At 37.4% G+C, this 16,321-nt stretch overlaps 1 protein-coding gene across 3 annotated transcripts in view; it reads right to left on the bottom strand.

Moving 5' to 3' along the window:
• The window catches only part of DARS1 (aspartyl-tRNA synthetase 1), a 64,475-nt gene extending 49,562 nt beyond the window's left edge, over positions 1-14,913 (bottom strand). Inside the window, exons 1-3 of one of the 3 annotated variants that reach the window (XM_047083175.1) lie at positions 14,606-14,913; positions 12,422-12,479; positions 9,081-9,173 (exon numbers count right to left, since the gene is read on the bottom strand). In XM_047083175.1, coding sequence (XP_046939131.1) covers positions 9,081-9,173; positions 12,422-12,479; positions 14,606-14,824 — 370 coding nt within the window. In that variant the 5' untranslated portion in view covers positions 14,825-14,913. Of the gene's footprint in view, positions 1-9,080; positions 9,174-12,421; positions 12,480-14,242; positions 14,421-14,605 lie in introns of those variants that run through there. The other 2 variants (XM_047083172.1, XM_047083173.1) reach the window with 2 other exon arrangements.
• Between the last annotated feature and the right edge of the window lie 1,408 nt (positions 14,914-16,321).

Below are 16,321 nucleotides of genomic sequence, written 5' to 3'. Positions count from 1 at the left end.
ATTACAGCACCACTGCCACTGGCTCCTTATTTGAGGATTGATTACCATTTCCTATTTTGAATCTGGATTATAATGTGTAACAACCATGCCAGGTACTGGGAACACAAAATAATTACTTGACAGACAATCATGATAGACTATCATGTAAAGAAAGTTACAAAACCATATAAAGTATAATCCCAATTTTGTTTGTCTAAGAAGTATATTAAAATCAACTGTGTAGGGAAGAAAACATCAAAATATGAAATTGATTGAATACAGAAAAAACACCAGAATGGGGCTACTAACAGATGTGAAATTGTAAGAAATTATGCTGTTCTTTATATTTTTTTTTCTGAACTTTCTACAATAAGCATGTACTACTTTTCCAATGAGAAAAAATACTTTTTAAGAGAATAATACAATCAGAGAGGTAGGTAAAAAGAAAGGTAAAGGATGAAAGGAAATCTTTAATACAAATACTTCGTAGAACCTGGGAGTTTTAGCAGGCTAAGTATAGAAGCAAATGCACTCCCTGAGATTTGACATGATTGCTAGGGAAAACAAATCAAGAAATGAATGATTATGAGTGGAGTGAAGATTGTTCACTGTCTTCTTTTAATGTTTAATGTGTTTATTGTATGTATTTCTAAAAATTAAACTTCTTATTTAAAAAGGAAACAGATAGAAAGGGGACGTGAAGTAGTAAGACCCACACCATGAACATATTATACAAACCTACAAGTAAAAATGTACCAGCACAAAAACAGCCAGATCAATGAAGCAGAACAAACCCAAAATATACCGTATTAGAGAAATTTTAATTCCAGATGGAATTGAGGAAATAAAAATAAATGAATAAACACGGAGTAAAAACTGAAATTGAATATCAAACTGTACAAAGGGGGAGGGGAAACTTTTCTAAGTTTAAAAATTACAGAATATCTATACACAAAAATTGAAACACTGGGAAAAATTATTTGCTGACTTATAGCCTATATGAATTAACATCATTACTAAAGATCATAAAGATTTATGAGTAAAGGACATTGAAATTCCAACAAGAAAATGGGCAATAAACTAGAACAAATCATTTGAAAGAAAAAGAGAAAAACCTTGGTAAACGTGAGGGAAAAATGAAATGAAGGTAATGCAAGTGGAAGCAAACAATGACAACACATAATTTACCTCTCAAAGTAGGAGAGATTTAAAAATATGTAATATCTAATGCTTCGGAGAATTAAATGAAAACCTTTCCTTCATAATTTGCTCATGGCAAGGTAAACTTGCACATGCTTTTGGAGAACCATCTGGCAGTGGGCATTAAAAGGCTTAAAAACATCTCTTTGCTTCAAGAAATGTATTTCTTAGAATATATGATAAGAAAATTGGGTATGTAAAGGCTTGTAGTGACAAAGATGTTCATAGCAGTATTATTTCTATAAAAGCACTGAAACTCTATTATCACTCACTTCATATTTATGCAGTCTTTACTAGTGGAATGATCTACATGCAACTCTAATGCTATCTATGGTTTCCAGGTTTTCAGTTTTCTAAGCACCTTCAAATACTAGAACCTTGATTATCCACTCAAAAAAAATTATTAAGACTCAAAAAATACTGGCTATCTGGTAAGTAGACCTGTCTGCTCAGACTACTTCCACCAAGTACTTTTGAGAACAAGTTCTCGCCAGTGAGTAAACAAAATTGTTCCTTCTTTAGCTCTGATTGGTGACATACTACATGGCATGCTTTGCTCCACGTTTTGCAAGGCACTATCTTATAGACACTGGTGAGTGACAACAGGAGCAGCATGTGAATTGACATCCCTTTTATGTAATTTAAAAAAACAAAGAATACACCTATGCTTATAAATGCATTTTTTCCCTGGAAGGATATACAAGAAATAACAGTGGACATTTCTGGGGGAAGAGATTGTAATGAGATGGAGAAGCTAGAATTGTGAATTCTAATTTTTCTTTTACATCTTTCTGTACTTTTGGAATTTTAATTTTTACTATACCCATATATTACTTTTTATTCTAAGAAGCAAGTATGTGACTTTTCACTTCAGCAAAAAGTTCTAAGTTAGCATTGGAACTTTATAGGACAGGTTAATCAACTGCTAAATATTATTCATCTTTCTTCTTGGAACCCTTCAACCAAGAAACAGTTTATAGAAAGGAAAATAAAGACTATGTTCAAAATAGCTGAATGAATGCACTACTTATAGATACCTTAAATTTAGCTCCGAACAGTTAAGAATTTGTGTTGCAATTTGATTAAGTTTTTAGAAGAGGCAGTTTATTTCTTAAGTTTACACAAATGTAAAGTTTGATATCCTTTATAGCACCAGTTGCATTTTTTAGTTCTAAGCTGAACAATAAACATGGTCACAGTCAGGACAAAAAGGCTTACTCTCATCTCTATTACAGTGATGGCTCAGTAATAGAGTGTGCTTTTTTTTTTTAAGTTAAAAAAAATTTTTTTTTTTTTAAATTTTTTTTTCAACGTTTATTTATTTTTTTTTGGACAGAGAGAGACAGAGCATGAACGGGGGAGGAGCAGAGAGAGAGGGAGACACAGAATCGGAAACAGGCTCCAGGCTCTGAGCCATCAGCCCAGAGCCTGACGCGGGGCTCGAACTCACGGACCGCGAGATCGTGACCTGGCTGAAGTCGGACACTTAACCGACTGCGCCACCCAGGCGCCCCAAGTTAAAAAATTTTTTAAATGTTTTATTTTTGAGAGAGACAGACTGACAGAGGGTGAGTGGGGGGAGGGGTACAGAGACAGAGTTCAAAGCAGGCTCTAAGCTCCATGCTATCAGCACACAGGCCGACGCAGGACTTGAACTCACTAACTGTGAGATCATGACGTGAGCTGAAGTCAGATGTTTAACCGACTGAGCCACCCAATAAAATGTGCTACTGTGGAAGAACTAGGTGTAAAGCAATCTTTTGTTTTCATCTCTTCCTACTGTCTTTTAGCTTGCCAAGCTCCTGAACTCATTATTTATTTATTTATTTTTTTTTCAACGTTTTATTTTATTTTTGGGACAGAGAGAGACAGAGCATGAACAGGGGAGGGGCAGAGAGAGAGGGAGACACAGAATCGGAAACAGGCTCCAGGCTCTGAGCCATCAGCCCAGAGCCCGACGCGGGGCTCGAACTCAGGACCGCGAGATCGTGACCTGGCTGAAGTCGGACGCTTAACCGACTGCGCCACCCAGGCGCCCCTGAACTCATTATTTAGATAATTAACTAATACCCAACAGTAATTATTTTCCTTCATCATTTATGTTGATCTGTTACTGAATAAAACAGCAAAAACCTAAATGTTTTAAAGTACTTTCCATTTGCTATTTCCTCTGAAATATTCTTGTATGAAGAGAAGCTGAGGTTCTAAACTACATAATTACCAAAATAAACTAGCTATTTTGGAAGTATAAGCAAGTTTTTAGGAAGAAAAGTATTGAAAGAGAATTATTTTGTGCTAAATGACTTAAATGTAGTATATTTAAAATTTGAAAGGAGCCACAGATACTTCAGTTACTCTTTCAAGATGTAGGCTTAAGCTCATAAGCTTTCACAATCAAAAGAAACAAATTTTTATCATATCATTAAGAGTTAAAAATTTCTCCTTGCTCCTATATAAACCACTTGATTTTAGGGATGTGATACATAAACCTACTATAAGAAATCTGATTTAACTTTTTAAAATGTATGAAACACTATCCTTAAATTTAAGGATATTTGCTGTTAACCGTTTTTGTTTTGTTGTTTTTTTGCATAACAGGATTCTAATTGTCATACTTCTGACACTATGATTTTGACACTTCCATTTCCTTATTTGTGGTTTTACAGAGCTTTGCTCTACTTGAAACTGCCAGCATGCGTTGTTTCTTCAAGTCCAGTTTTAATGTGTTACTACTCCTGGAGTTACAGCACTTGAATGCTTCCAAGTAAAAATCATATTTACTGACAATTTTTCCTATAAAAGGAAGAAGGGAGTAGAGGCAATCAGGGTTTTGCAAATTGAAAACATAAGATTTTGTTTCTTTAGATAATCTACTTTGGCAGAAATGAAAAACATTGAAAATCACTACTGGCAACAATATAGAGAAAGTGGTACTGTCACACACTCGTGGGGAGTATAACTGAGCACAGCTTTTTTGGGTGTAATCTGGTATAAGAAAATTTAAGTATGCATAAATATACCCTTCAACCCAGCAATTTCACTTCTAGATACCTATAATGGATAAATACTGCCTTATGTAGATCTGTAACTAGTATCAAGGGAAGATCTTCAAGAAACACTGTTAACTGAAAACAAAAATGTTGCAAAATAACATGTAAAATATGTCTTCTGTGTAAAATAAGACAAGTTAAAAGTCACACATAAAAAAACAAATAAAAACCTGTATATATGTATGTGTACATATGTGCATTAAAAAAGATTTTTAGAAAGACAATGAACAATAAGAATTAATAGAAAAGGCTGGCAGAGGATAGCATATAGAGAACACAAAAGGGATTATTATTGCTGTATTCTCTGAAAAATTCATGTGAAAATATGTATGTATTATTTAGGTAATTTCTAATTTAAACACAGACACACACACACACACACCCATATATATATACATATACTTAAAAACAAAATAATAGGGTTTTCTAATAACAAATTATGAAAACTAGATTAATGTAAAATTCCAAGGGAAAAAAAAACCCACGAAAATTAACCTAGTACTATACTGAAAGAATACTACCCACACCTTTGCCAAATTCCATTTATTCCAAGAATCCAAAAATGGTTCAACATTAAGAAATCCACTACTGTAAATCATTACAATTACAAAGAACTGATTCTTGTTAATTGTGGCAGTTATGTTCTATAAAGTCACCAGGAACAATGAATTTGCAAATATTGAACCACCACTGCTCCTAGGGGAAATATAAGGTTAGGTTCCCGTGAGACTCTGGTCACAATATTTTCATCAGCCCATCAATACATAACCTTGTGTGTGTTTCGGTTTAAAGACACACTACTTAATATACACTGTTGATTCATTAATATTGAACTCAACGGCCAACAGCACTATAACTCATGCTTGAATGAAGCTTCTCTAACACTTATATTTTCTCAGTAAGGCACAAGCCTTCTTGCACTTAGGAACATTGGAAAACACTTTAGCACTATGCTTGGTGGCCACTGTAAATAGCCATATCACCAACAAAAAGCACAAAACTGTGAAGAACATGGCCTTAAATAGATTGTGAAGAGAGCTGATACAAGAAGGCAGAGCTTCACTGTTTGACCTCAGCTGGGAACATGTGCGTTGGATGACTCAAGTTTTTTGCCTCTCTGCACATGAGTATGTCTGACATGTCTGTGAATGACAGTGAAAGTGCTGCAGGTATTGATTTTGGGGGTTACAAATACATTTTAGCAAGCAGAATTTGCAAATACACAATCCATGAATAAAGAGGATCAGCTGCATTTTAATTTTTTATTATATGGAAAATTTCAAACAAATACAAAAGCAGAGAGAATATTATATGAACCTCTACATAAATACACTCAACACAATTATATTTTGAGGGAAAAAAAAGATCAAAAAAGGCCTAATAAAATTTAATATGTATTCCTGGTAACAGAAAATTTGGACTAGAAGAAAATTTCTTTTACTTTAGTCTTTAAACTTTGGCATTGTTTTCTAATGACATTTTATGTAGAACACCCAAAGGCATGAAATAACTCATCAGGAGTTAAATCTCTGCTGTCTGAAAAATTCTTCATTGAGGAAATCCCCGTAGTACCGGAGAATCTACTAATCATTACAAAGAGAAACAAGAAATGAGATAAACATTTGAAAGAGAAGGACAAAAGATCATAATTTGTAAATGATACCAATGTCTACCTACAATCTCCATATACTTCAATAATTAACAACTCAGGGCCATTCTTGTTTTAGCTTTATTCCAATCCACATATCCCTTGACTCTTGTACAGTATACTGTGAAGCAAACTATTTTGCTGTTATTTCATCTGTACAAAGTTCTTAAGTACATTATTCCTAAGAGATAAGATCTTTTTAAAAATAATATTACCATAGTACTATTATTCCAACTAAAAAAAGTTATTTAACGTCAAACATCCAGCCAATGTTCAAATTTCCAAGTCTCAAGTATCCTCCATTTTCATTTACTCATTCATTCATTCACCTTTGGATCCAAATAAGTGACTGGTTGAGAGATAAAAAAAATTTTTTTTAAACATTTATTTAAACATTTATTTTTTAGAGACGGAAAGAGACAGAGCATGAGCGGGGAGAGTAGAGAGAGAGAGGGAGACACAGAATCCGAAGCAGGGTCTAGGCTCTGAGCTATCAACAGAGATCTCACGAACTGTGAGATCATGACCTGAGCCAAAGTCGGATGCCTACTCAACTGAGCCACTCAGGTACTCCAAGAGATAAAATTCTTAAGTCTATTTTAATCATATGTTTCTCCTTGGGGCGCCTGGGTGGCTCACTCGGTTGGGCATACGACTTCGGCCTAGGTCATGATCTCATGGTTTGTGGGTTCGAGCCCTGTGTCGGGCTCTGTGCTGACAGCATGGAGCCTGGAGCCTGCTTACGATTCTGTGTCTCCTTCTCTCTTTGTCCCTCCCCCAGCTCATGCTTGCACCCTGTCTCTGTCAAAAATAAATAAACTTAAAAAAAAAATCGTATGTTTCTCCCTCCCTTTTCTATTTATTTGTTGAAGAGATCACATCATTTTTGCCTAGTAGTTTCCTATAAATCTAGATTTTGCTGACTGCATCCTCATTGTCACTTAACATAGTCATTTGTCCTATGTTTTTCCTATAAATTGGTAGTTAGCTCTAAAGGCTACATTGAGATTCAGGTACAATGTTTTGGGCAAGACAGTAGCATTGGGTGGTGTTGGGTTCTTTCATGAAGAGACATAAAATATTTCTGATTGTCTCTCTATTGTATCATTAGCAATCACTGGTGATGAATGCCTGGATAATCTACTAGGGACAAAATGATGAAGCTCTAACACGCTTTTTTTTCATTTTATTCACTGCAATACTTCTCCAGCATCTTTCCTCCATCTACCATTTGGTTAGCCAGGGATATAGAATTCATACAGAAACGATACTTTAATCAGTTTTCAAAATAATGAGTTTGTTTCACCAGTGACCAACTAGGTTTTATTTGCCTGCCTTAGCGTTATTATAAATTTATGGATTTAAAAATATATGCTGTGTTTCAATTCATTACATTTATCCTTATTGATACACATATTGTTCCATTTGGGGGATGGGTGCGAAGGGAAGTATTCTTGGTTCAGACCTACATGTAGTATGCATTCTTTTAATTTGCTAAATAACTATGTTTAAGAGACACAGTGGCCAGTTGGACAGAACAAAGGCTCCCAGTCTAACGCGAAAAAGACAACTAAATGAAGGAATACAAAACAATGTGATTATCTTTTGGTAGAATAAATGGCCGGAACTTTCAGAAAGGCAAATCAACATTTAAAAAAAAATTAAAACTCCACCAATATTCCTCTCAAAGTCTAATGGTATTCAACTGTTTGGGGGGAGTATACTGGAAGAACAAACTTTTAGTAGTAGTGATACTGAGAGTGAGATATAAATCTAAAATGTCAGAATTTTAAAAATAATGGGCCCACATTAATTCTATAATAAACACTGAAAAGCACTGTAAGAAATGATGTAACACAGCATGTATTAAATATTATAGAAGTAATCAGCTCCGCCAGGGAGACTAAGTGTCTTAGAAAACTACCACATTCTGTTCATATTCTACCAATTACTATGAGAACTTGGGTGAGTAGCTTTCTCATTTGAAGCCTCAGTGTTCTCATTTATAAGGTAGAATACCAAAGCCTGTTCTGCCTACTTCAAAAATTTGTAGGGATGATCAAATGTGAAAAAGTGTATGAAAAGTATAAAATTATAAACTAATGTTAAGTGTCATTAATACTTTTATACAATTCTGAACACTAGGCTAGGACAATTTTTTATAAGAAACAGGCCTGTCTAAACTACCTTAATCTTTCTTTGTTATTATTGCTAAATTCTTAGTACCATCCAATAGAACTTCCTACAATGATAAAAATATTCTGTATTTGTGCTGTATTTTGGGAGCCGCTAGCCATTGTGGCTATTAAGCACTCATAATACAGCTAGTGACTTGAACTATTAAATTTTAATTTGGTTACATGTAGCCAGTGGCCACTGTATTGGATAACCTGATCTTAGCCTTATTTCTCTATCACCTATCTTGCCATCTAAATATTAAAATATAAGAATATTAACAAATGAAAAGCTTCTCAACCACACTCTTCACTTAAAACTAAACTTTTAGGGTGCCTGGGTGGCTCAGTAGGTTAAGCATCCGACTTCAGCTCAGGTCATGATCTTGGGGTTCATGAGCTTGAGCCCTGCGTTAGGCTCTGTGCTGACAGCTCAGAGCCCAGAGCCTGCTTTGGATTCTGTGTCTCCCTGTCTCTCTGCTCCCTGCCTGCTCACACTCTCTCTCTCTCTTTCTCAAAAATAAAAAAAATAAAAAAAATAAAAAAAAATCAAACTTTTGAGAGATGCTAGAAAAGTACCTTAAAGTCTTAGATTTAATCTGAATTTTTAAGGTCAAAAATTTTTTTTTTAATTTTTTTTTTTTAACGTTTATTTATTTTTGAGACGGAGAGACAGCATGAACGGGGGAGGGTCAGAGAGAGAGGGAGACACAGAATCTGAAACAGGCTCTAGGCTCTGAGCTGTCAGCACAGAGCCTGACGCAGGGCTCGAACTCACGGACTGCGAGATCATGACCTGAGCCGAAGTCGTATGCTTAACCGACTGAGCCACCCAGGTGCCCCAGGTCAAATTTTTTTTAAGGATGTCTTATAAGAACCTAAAACTAATTAACCATGGACTAATATTTCACAGTGATTTAAGAAAGAAAATAGATGTTTTGAAAGATTTACTTTGGTCTGTGAGGAATTTGCAAAACAAAAAACTTAGAATCCTTACCAAAAGGACCATAATCATTAAATCAATCTTACCTTTAGCTCTACTTGTATGAACCCTTGCACGCACCCAAACAACTTCATCAGCTCTGTGTACTGTCAAGTCGTTAACCCGAACCAAAACTCGATCTGCAGCAGATAAGTGAAACAATTTTGTAATTCAGAATTTACAAAGTCATAATTATTTTGGTTTGGCAGCTAGCATAAGTACTTGGTATTATCTTAAAAAATTTCCAATCTCTGATAACATCTTTTCTATCACTGTCCATATGCAATTTGCTTCAAGTTTTATGAACTGTACTAAGTACATCTCTAAAATCTATCCAATTCTCATTCATCTTCATTGCCACCATCTCAAACCAAAGTACCATTTCTTTTGTCTAAACTATAGCAACAGCCTTAAACTGGTATTCCCCTGATCCCCTAACTCAGTCTACACTGGAGTCAAAGAGATAGTTTCAAAACGCAAATCTCTTGAATACTTCAATGGTTAAAAAAATACAGCTTGTCTTTACCTGCCTTTGCCTAGGTGGACATGATATTTTCCTTTGCCTGCCATGGTATACAAGTCAACTATGCACAGGGGAGGACTTTCTGCCAGGCCTGGATAGTCATAGTACCAGGACACGGAGAATGATCCAGGGAGGGCATGTAACTCAAAATAAATAAAGTCCTTCTGTGGGACTTACTATAGACAACATGGGAATGAAGCTCTCTTTCCTGAGGTTGCTGAGCTGAGATAGTGTAGGCCTGGGCTGCAGCCACCATCTTTCCCAGTACCTGAGATGTATGGACAAGAGAATGCGGCCAGTAACCTAAAGGAAGCAGAGCCAAAAAAGTGTAGACAGAAAGCCCTGCAGATGCTGCTTGAGCCTCTAGATCCAATCATGCTGTATGCTATCTCATACTTTGTTTCCTATAGTTATGTGAGCCAATAAATTCACTTTTAGGCTGTGAGTCCTCCAATGCTAAAAACAAAACACTACACCCATCCAGAGTCTCCCAAACAGGAAAAATGTGACAAAACAACTATTATGTCAAGATAGTGATATAAGGCAATCATGATCCAGAAATCATTTTATTCTAAATATGCAGTAATTTGAATATTAAAGAAAAATTTAAGTATTAATTAAAAACACAGTAATAGACATGACATAACAACAGAGTAATATAAGATCTCTATTCCCAAGAGTTTTATTGCCTAAGTGTAACCAAATTTGTCAATATCACATGCAGCAAAACCTAGTTACTACATTACTAAAAATACCTTTGGGAGGATATTATAATGAAATCAAATTATAAATCTATTTTACCTACTTTGCTAAATGTATTTATAACTTGTCTCTTGAAGCAAAGATGCAGCTTAGAGATAATTCAATTGACAGGAGTATACCATGGTTCTCATTGCCAGAAACAACGAGAAAGAATGACGAATTTTTTTTTTTAATTTTTTTTTTTTTTAATTTATTTTTGGGACAGAGAGAGACAGAGCATGAACGGGGGAGGGGCAGAGAGAGAGGGAGACACAGAGTCGGAAACAGGCTCCAGGCTCCGAGCCATCAGCCCGGAGCCTGACGCGGGGCTCGAACTCACGGACCGCGAGATCGCGAGATCGTGACCTGGCTGAAGTCGGACGCTTAACCGACTGCGCCACCCAGGCGCCCCAAGAATGACGAATTTTTAAGCCATGAGGTAGCACAAGAAAATTTCTGCAAAACATTGCTGACAGACCTTATGAATTAAGCCAACTTCCAAAACTGCTGTGTAAACTCAGGCAAAATAAAGTGTGAAAGAGAAAAGACAAAGCAGCATAAAATTTTAAAAGACAATTCTGAAAATGCCAAGACTGACAAAACAAAATGAATTACTAACTAGGCAGTCAAAACTCAAAACCAAATGAAACAGAGTAACATAAATCTAAAAGAATAAAGTTCTAAATAAACAGCATGATTAGGGTAATTCTAATAGTACTTTTGAAAACAAAGAGCAACATCCCTTGTTTCGTGTGGCATTCCAACTAAGTAGCATAGGGCTTCCCAACCTTCAACATATCCACACATCCTTGAAGGACATGCCACACTCTCACCAGTAAGACTGGTTGAGACAATGATCAGGGGCAGGAGGGTTTCAGTTTGAAAATCTACTGCCTCTTCCACACTTCTAAGTCACTAGCATTAGAATGAAGGAATTTGGAGAAATGGAAACAGATCAGAAGGAAACTTGGTGTTGAACTAGGTATTAGGATTTTAGCAGAGATAAAACCAAAGGCAGTATTCTCCTGTTATAGTAATGTAACCAGGTGACATATAGTTTATTTTTCCCTCCTGTGAGAAGAAATTTTAAGTGGAAGACAGCAGTCCGAATTTGCCAGCCAAATGGGAACAGTAATTACGGCAACAGGTGACTGGGGCTCATGTTAAGAGATTGAAACACCAGTGAGATTCGTTGTTACAGCTCAAGGAAGTCCAGTTTAGGAAGATACCTGAGCTGAAAAAAAGTCTCAAATCACCTCTCCTGCTTGTCCGGGCATGAGAATGTCATCTCCTATACTATATTGCTTACATCTCATTTTATACTAAATTCTTTTATTCTATTGTTTCTTTTTTTTTTTTTTTTTCTTTCGGAAATGGTTTATTTTTAGCAAACTATTTAGGTCTTTTAATGCATACTTTGTCAACAAAGTTGGGAAGTAAAGTGATTTTATGATGGTACAATTAATCAAATCCAAAATAACATTAAAACTGATCTGGAGATTTATTATTTCCAAAAATTAAATTTAAAGGCAGGCTTCTAAATCAGAAGTACTTAAAAAATAATTTGAGGGTGTCTACCAAAAGAAAAGAGATTGTTAAATAGTTAAGAGTAAGATAAATCTGCCGAAATTACATGCATACAAATATACAAAAATGCAAACAAAGGAAGGCAAATGCTTATAAATAGAAAACCTACAGGTCTGAGAGAAACAGAATGTGACAAGTCAATTTCAAAGAAATATAATAATGCAAGGGGGAAAAGGAGGTGGTTTCATGAAACATGTAAAAAAGTTGTATTTAATGAAGGCAGTTAATATTACCCATTCTTGTTTTATCTCGTAAGCCAGAACTTAATCTCAGTTAAATCTTTTACCTTATCGTTTTAACATAATTTACCATTTAAAGTATACTCCTTTAACATATTTTCTTCCCTTCCTAGATTCGTAGCCTCAAATTGACAATGTTTCTGCAGGGTTATGGTGTCTGGTCGGGTTATTTATTCACTTAACCTTTTCAGAGTTATGCCTTCAGAGTTATTATGCCAAACTTACTTAAAACTTTATGAAGTGCTTTCCTGGAATTAGAAAGAAAAAAAAAAAAGCTTATTATCATATAGCTACTAACCTGGTTTTTCTTGTGACTGTATCATTGAAGATACTCCGTATCTTTCTTTAGCATAATCCTACAAAGAAATGTTTTTGGATTATGACTTTTTATTTAAACGTTAATAGCATAGTATACACATAAATACAAATAACAGAATATAAAAATGAATTCATTTTAACTTTCAGAACCATTTTATTAATTAGAGAGTCAGTAGTTTTAAAGTGTGGAAATCTATCATTTACCTATATATAGAAAGTTTCTGGTTAATTTTTGAAGATCACCACTCCTGGATGGATATACCATACGCAACAGCTTTCTCAGATAAAATTTACATACATGTATAACACATCTTAACTACCTTCTTCAAAAAGAAGATTAAATGACTTCAAAGCAGGGATATAAATTTCCTCTGTGAAGGGAGTAGGATGAAGTACAGTTTTATTAACTTCCTATTACAGGAAGAGATGTTCAAAGAGAACCAACATTTTGGAGTAACCTTTCTGAGCACCAGATGTCCTCAGTTTTTAAAAATGGGAAATGTTGGACATAAGCTACTACAACTTTGTAAAATAGCAAAAAAATTCACCAGCTTCCTGTTTCTACAAACTACCCTCAGGGGCGCCTGGGTGGCTCAGTTGGTTAAGCGTCCGACTTCGGCTCAGGTCATGATCTCACGGTCCGTGAGTTCGAGCCCCATGTCGGGCTCTGTGCTGACCGCTGAGAGCCTGGAGCCTGTTTCGGATTCTTTGTCTCCCTCTCTCTCTGCCCCTCCCCTGTTCATGCTCTGTCTCTCTCTGTCTCAAAAATAAATAAACGCTTAAAAAAAAAAAAAATTTAAAAACTACCCTCAGTACACAGGGTTGTAAGCAGTTGGAAATGGCCAATATCTAATTTCTAGTTACACATAAAGTTAGCAACAGGAAACAGGTGATATAGGGTACAGACTATTAACAACAAACTATACTTACAGAATAGACAAGTGGTCTTTTATTTTAATCTCCCTTTACTTCTAAAATGGTACCTTAAGATCCTTCTAGCTATAAAATGACATAATAGCACCACAATGCCTACCTTATATCTAGACCTATGCAATCTGCAAGGGAGCACAGTTTATATAATTAATCAGATCAAAAATAAGCAAAAATAATTTCCCTAGGTTTTACAAGGTAATTTAAAACATATATGAAACAATTAGTTTCTGTCAGTCTATAGCTACTTGGTGGAATCCTCTCCGGTAGATCTGATGGATATTGCAGTTTGTGTTTATACCAAAATAAACCAGACATGTTAAGGTGCATACTGAACAAGTTTTTTTTTTTTAAATAAAAAAAAAAAATACACCTAAAGACAAAGATAACCCAGCCCTAATAGAGAAATACAGTCACACAAGATAGCATGAGGCCAGCATTTGTAGATTACATGGTGTGAGTAAAGGGTCATTTATCAGTACTGTTCATATTTAGGCAACTTTTATTCCATCTAATGTTGTTAAGATGACCTATTCCTTACGTAGCTTATCACAAGTTCATAATTACTCAAGAGAAAAATTAGGAGCTGGGTAGGGATTAAGGCCCAGTTATCCTACAATGCACATAAGTTGTAGGATGTCTTCAAAATTTCATTTTTGAAAAGCACTGAAGGACCACTAGGTATTAGAACTACCCACATGATTTTGAATCACTTCATCTCAAACGCTTGCTCTGCAAACTTCCCTACCTACCTCACTGGGTCACTAGAAGGGAGAAAATAAATAAAAATGGCAAGCGTTCTTTAAAGCTGTCACACGGTAAATGGTCATTAAACACATCGACAGATCGCTTTACTAAGTACTGTCATTACCTGTAAAAACATTAGGAACATGAGAGCTGAGAAGAGAAATCGACTACAAGTGGACATTACAATTTTACAAGACGAGGTGTAGGGGCAGATTACGTGAAGGACGTGCCTAACCCAGGCACGTGTGACCCCAGCCGCTCCTACTTCCGGGACAGTTGTTGCTCCACGTCCACCCCACCCTGGGACACGCTTCTGTTACAATAGGCCTCCAAGCGCCCCTGTGAAAAATGAGATCCGAAGTAGGTCTAGCCACGATGCTCGCGCAAGGGCCCTGGAAGCCCAGAGAGCGCTATGGGCGCCCGGACACCAGGCCTGCGGCCCGCAAGCAAAGTGCGGACAGGGAGCTGGAAGCAGGGCCCCGCTCACCCTACTCCCTCCCTCAGCGCGATGTGGCCCAGGGGTCTGTCGTCCCAGTCCCGGGGAAGGAGAACACCCACTTCCGCCGCGTCCATGATCTCCCGCGGCTTCTCCTGACTCCTGCGGCTTGCGCTGGCGCTGGGCATCGGGACAATTGGACGGGGCAGCGGTCACCACCCTCCCTCGCAGGCTTCCGTAGGGCAGGCCAAAAGGGCTTCTCCCTCCCATACAGTCTCCGCCCTCGCGACACTCAAGCCACAGCAACGCACTCGGACTCCCCGTGGTGGGTCGGCTCCGGAAAGATCGCGAGAACTGAGATTCCTTAGCGCTGTAAGGCGAGCGACCCGCGCCGCCGCCCTCCTCTTGCCCCACCCCTACGGGTGTTTACCTGGAGTTTGAGGGAGTCCCTGGGAATTCGTTGTAGTCTCGCGGGACTTTCTCTGTTCAGCTACGAGCGCCGGGGCTCCGGAAGGTGTGCTGCGGAGCTCGGTCTTTGTTCACTGTTGTCCAAACTGCAGCTTGTGCTAGGTTCTCTTTTTCAGCCTTATTTACCCCTCCCGGCTTTAGCTGCAGACTATTCACTAAAAAACCCACCCAAGCACAGGCCTCGGCTTTTCCTCCCCCGGACTGTCCCGTCTTCACACTCCTCAGAGGCTTTGTGGCCGCCTGGGGTTACGGGAGACCTCTTCGCAAACTCCTCTCTATGTACTGGGGACACAGGAGTGCTGGGTTAAAAGCAGTTGGCTTGCTAAGGTAGGATTGGGTACCAGTACCCAAGTGATAAGTAAAGTGTAAACACAATGGTAGAAATCCCACACAATTGCATCGGTTACCCGGACCCATAGCGTCATTACAGGATGTGCATAGTGTTGGTTGTTCAAGGGACAAATCACCTTAGGCTTAAAAAAAAAAAAAAAAAGTGATCAATGATCCTTTTATCGCAATTCAAAGTAATTTGGGGGGGGGGATAGATTAAATATTGTCTCCCCTGCTAGACAGCTTTGCACTCTGTCAAATTTTAACTATTTTAGTAGTGCCTTAGCCTGGCACCAAGGGCACAGTTAATACTCGTTAAAGAATGCAGTAGACCCCAATGCAAATGAAAATGCCCTGGAGGCTACCTCATTCAGGTCCTGGACTATAGTAGTGAGAAGACAGACATGATCCCTGCCCTTGTGAAGCTTACCTTCTAATTGTAGGTGTGAAGTAGAGAGGTGCTATGGAAGTTTCTTTGAGGGCATTCATCTCAGGGTTCCCTGAGGAAGTGATGCTTAACTAAAATCTAAAGTAAGTGTAGGGGTCAGCCAGGTGAAGAGGGGCTTGAAAAAATGGAATATTCAAAGACAAGTGGGTAGGGAGAGAAAGATCATGGCTCAAGTTTGGAGACAGTGCATATGAGATGCTTTTGAGACATCCGAGGGGAGATGTCCAGGTAACCACTGGCCTGTGGGGCCTGGAGCATAGAAGAGAGGTTTAGGCTACAGATAAAGGTGGGTTAGACCCTAGTGGGTAGGTGGTAATTGAAGTCTTGGACTAGGAAAGAGAATGTGATGAGAGTGTTAACATTGATTATCAACTGCTGCATAGACCTCAAGTAAGATGATGACTAAAACATATGTTGGATTTAGCAACACAGAGGCCATTGATATTCTTAGTAAACATTGTTTATGGTAAAGTGATGGGATCAGAATGAGTGAGTGACAGTGAAGAAATGAAAGTACTGTA

This window comes from Lynx rufus, unplaced genomic scaffold (assembly GCF_022079265.1).
Source record: "Lynx rufus isolate CCGP_SWC_20201006 ecotype Redwood Valley unplaced genomic scaffold, mLynRuf1.p SCAF_2, whole genome shotgun sequence".
Classification (NCBI taxonomy): Eukaryota; Metazoa; Chordata; class Mammalia; order Carnivora; family Felidae; genus Lynx; species Lynx rufus.
Note: the sequence above shows the minus strand (reverse complement) of the source record. Positions and strands in the feature narration are given on the sequence as shown.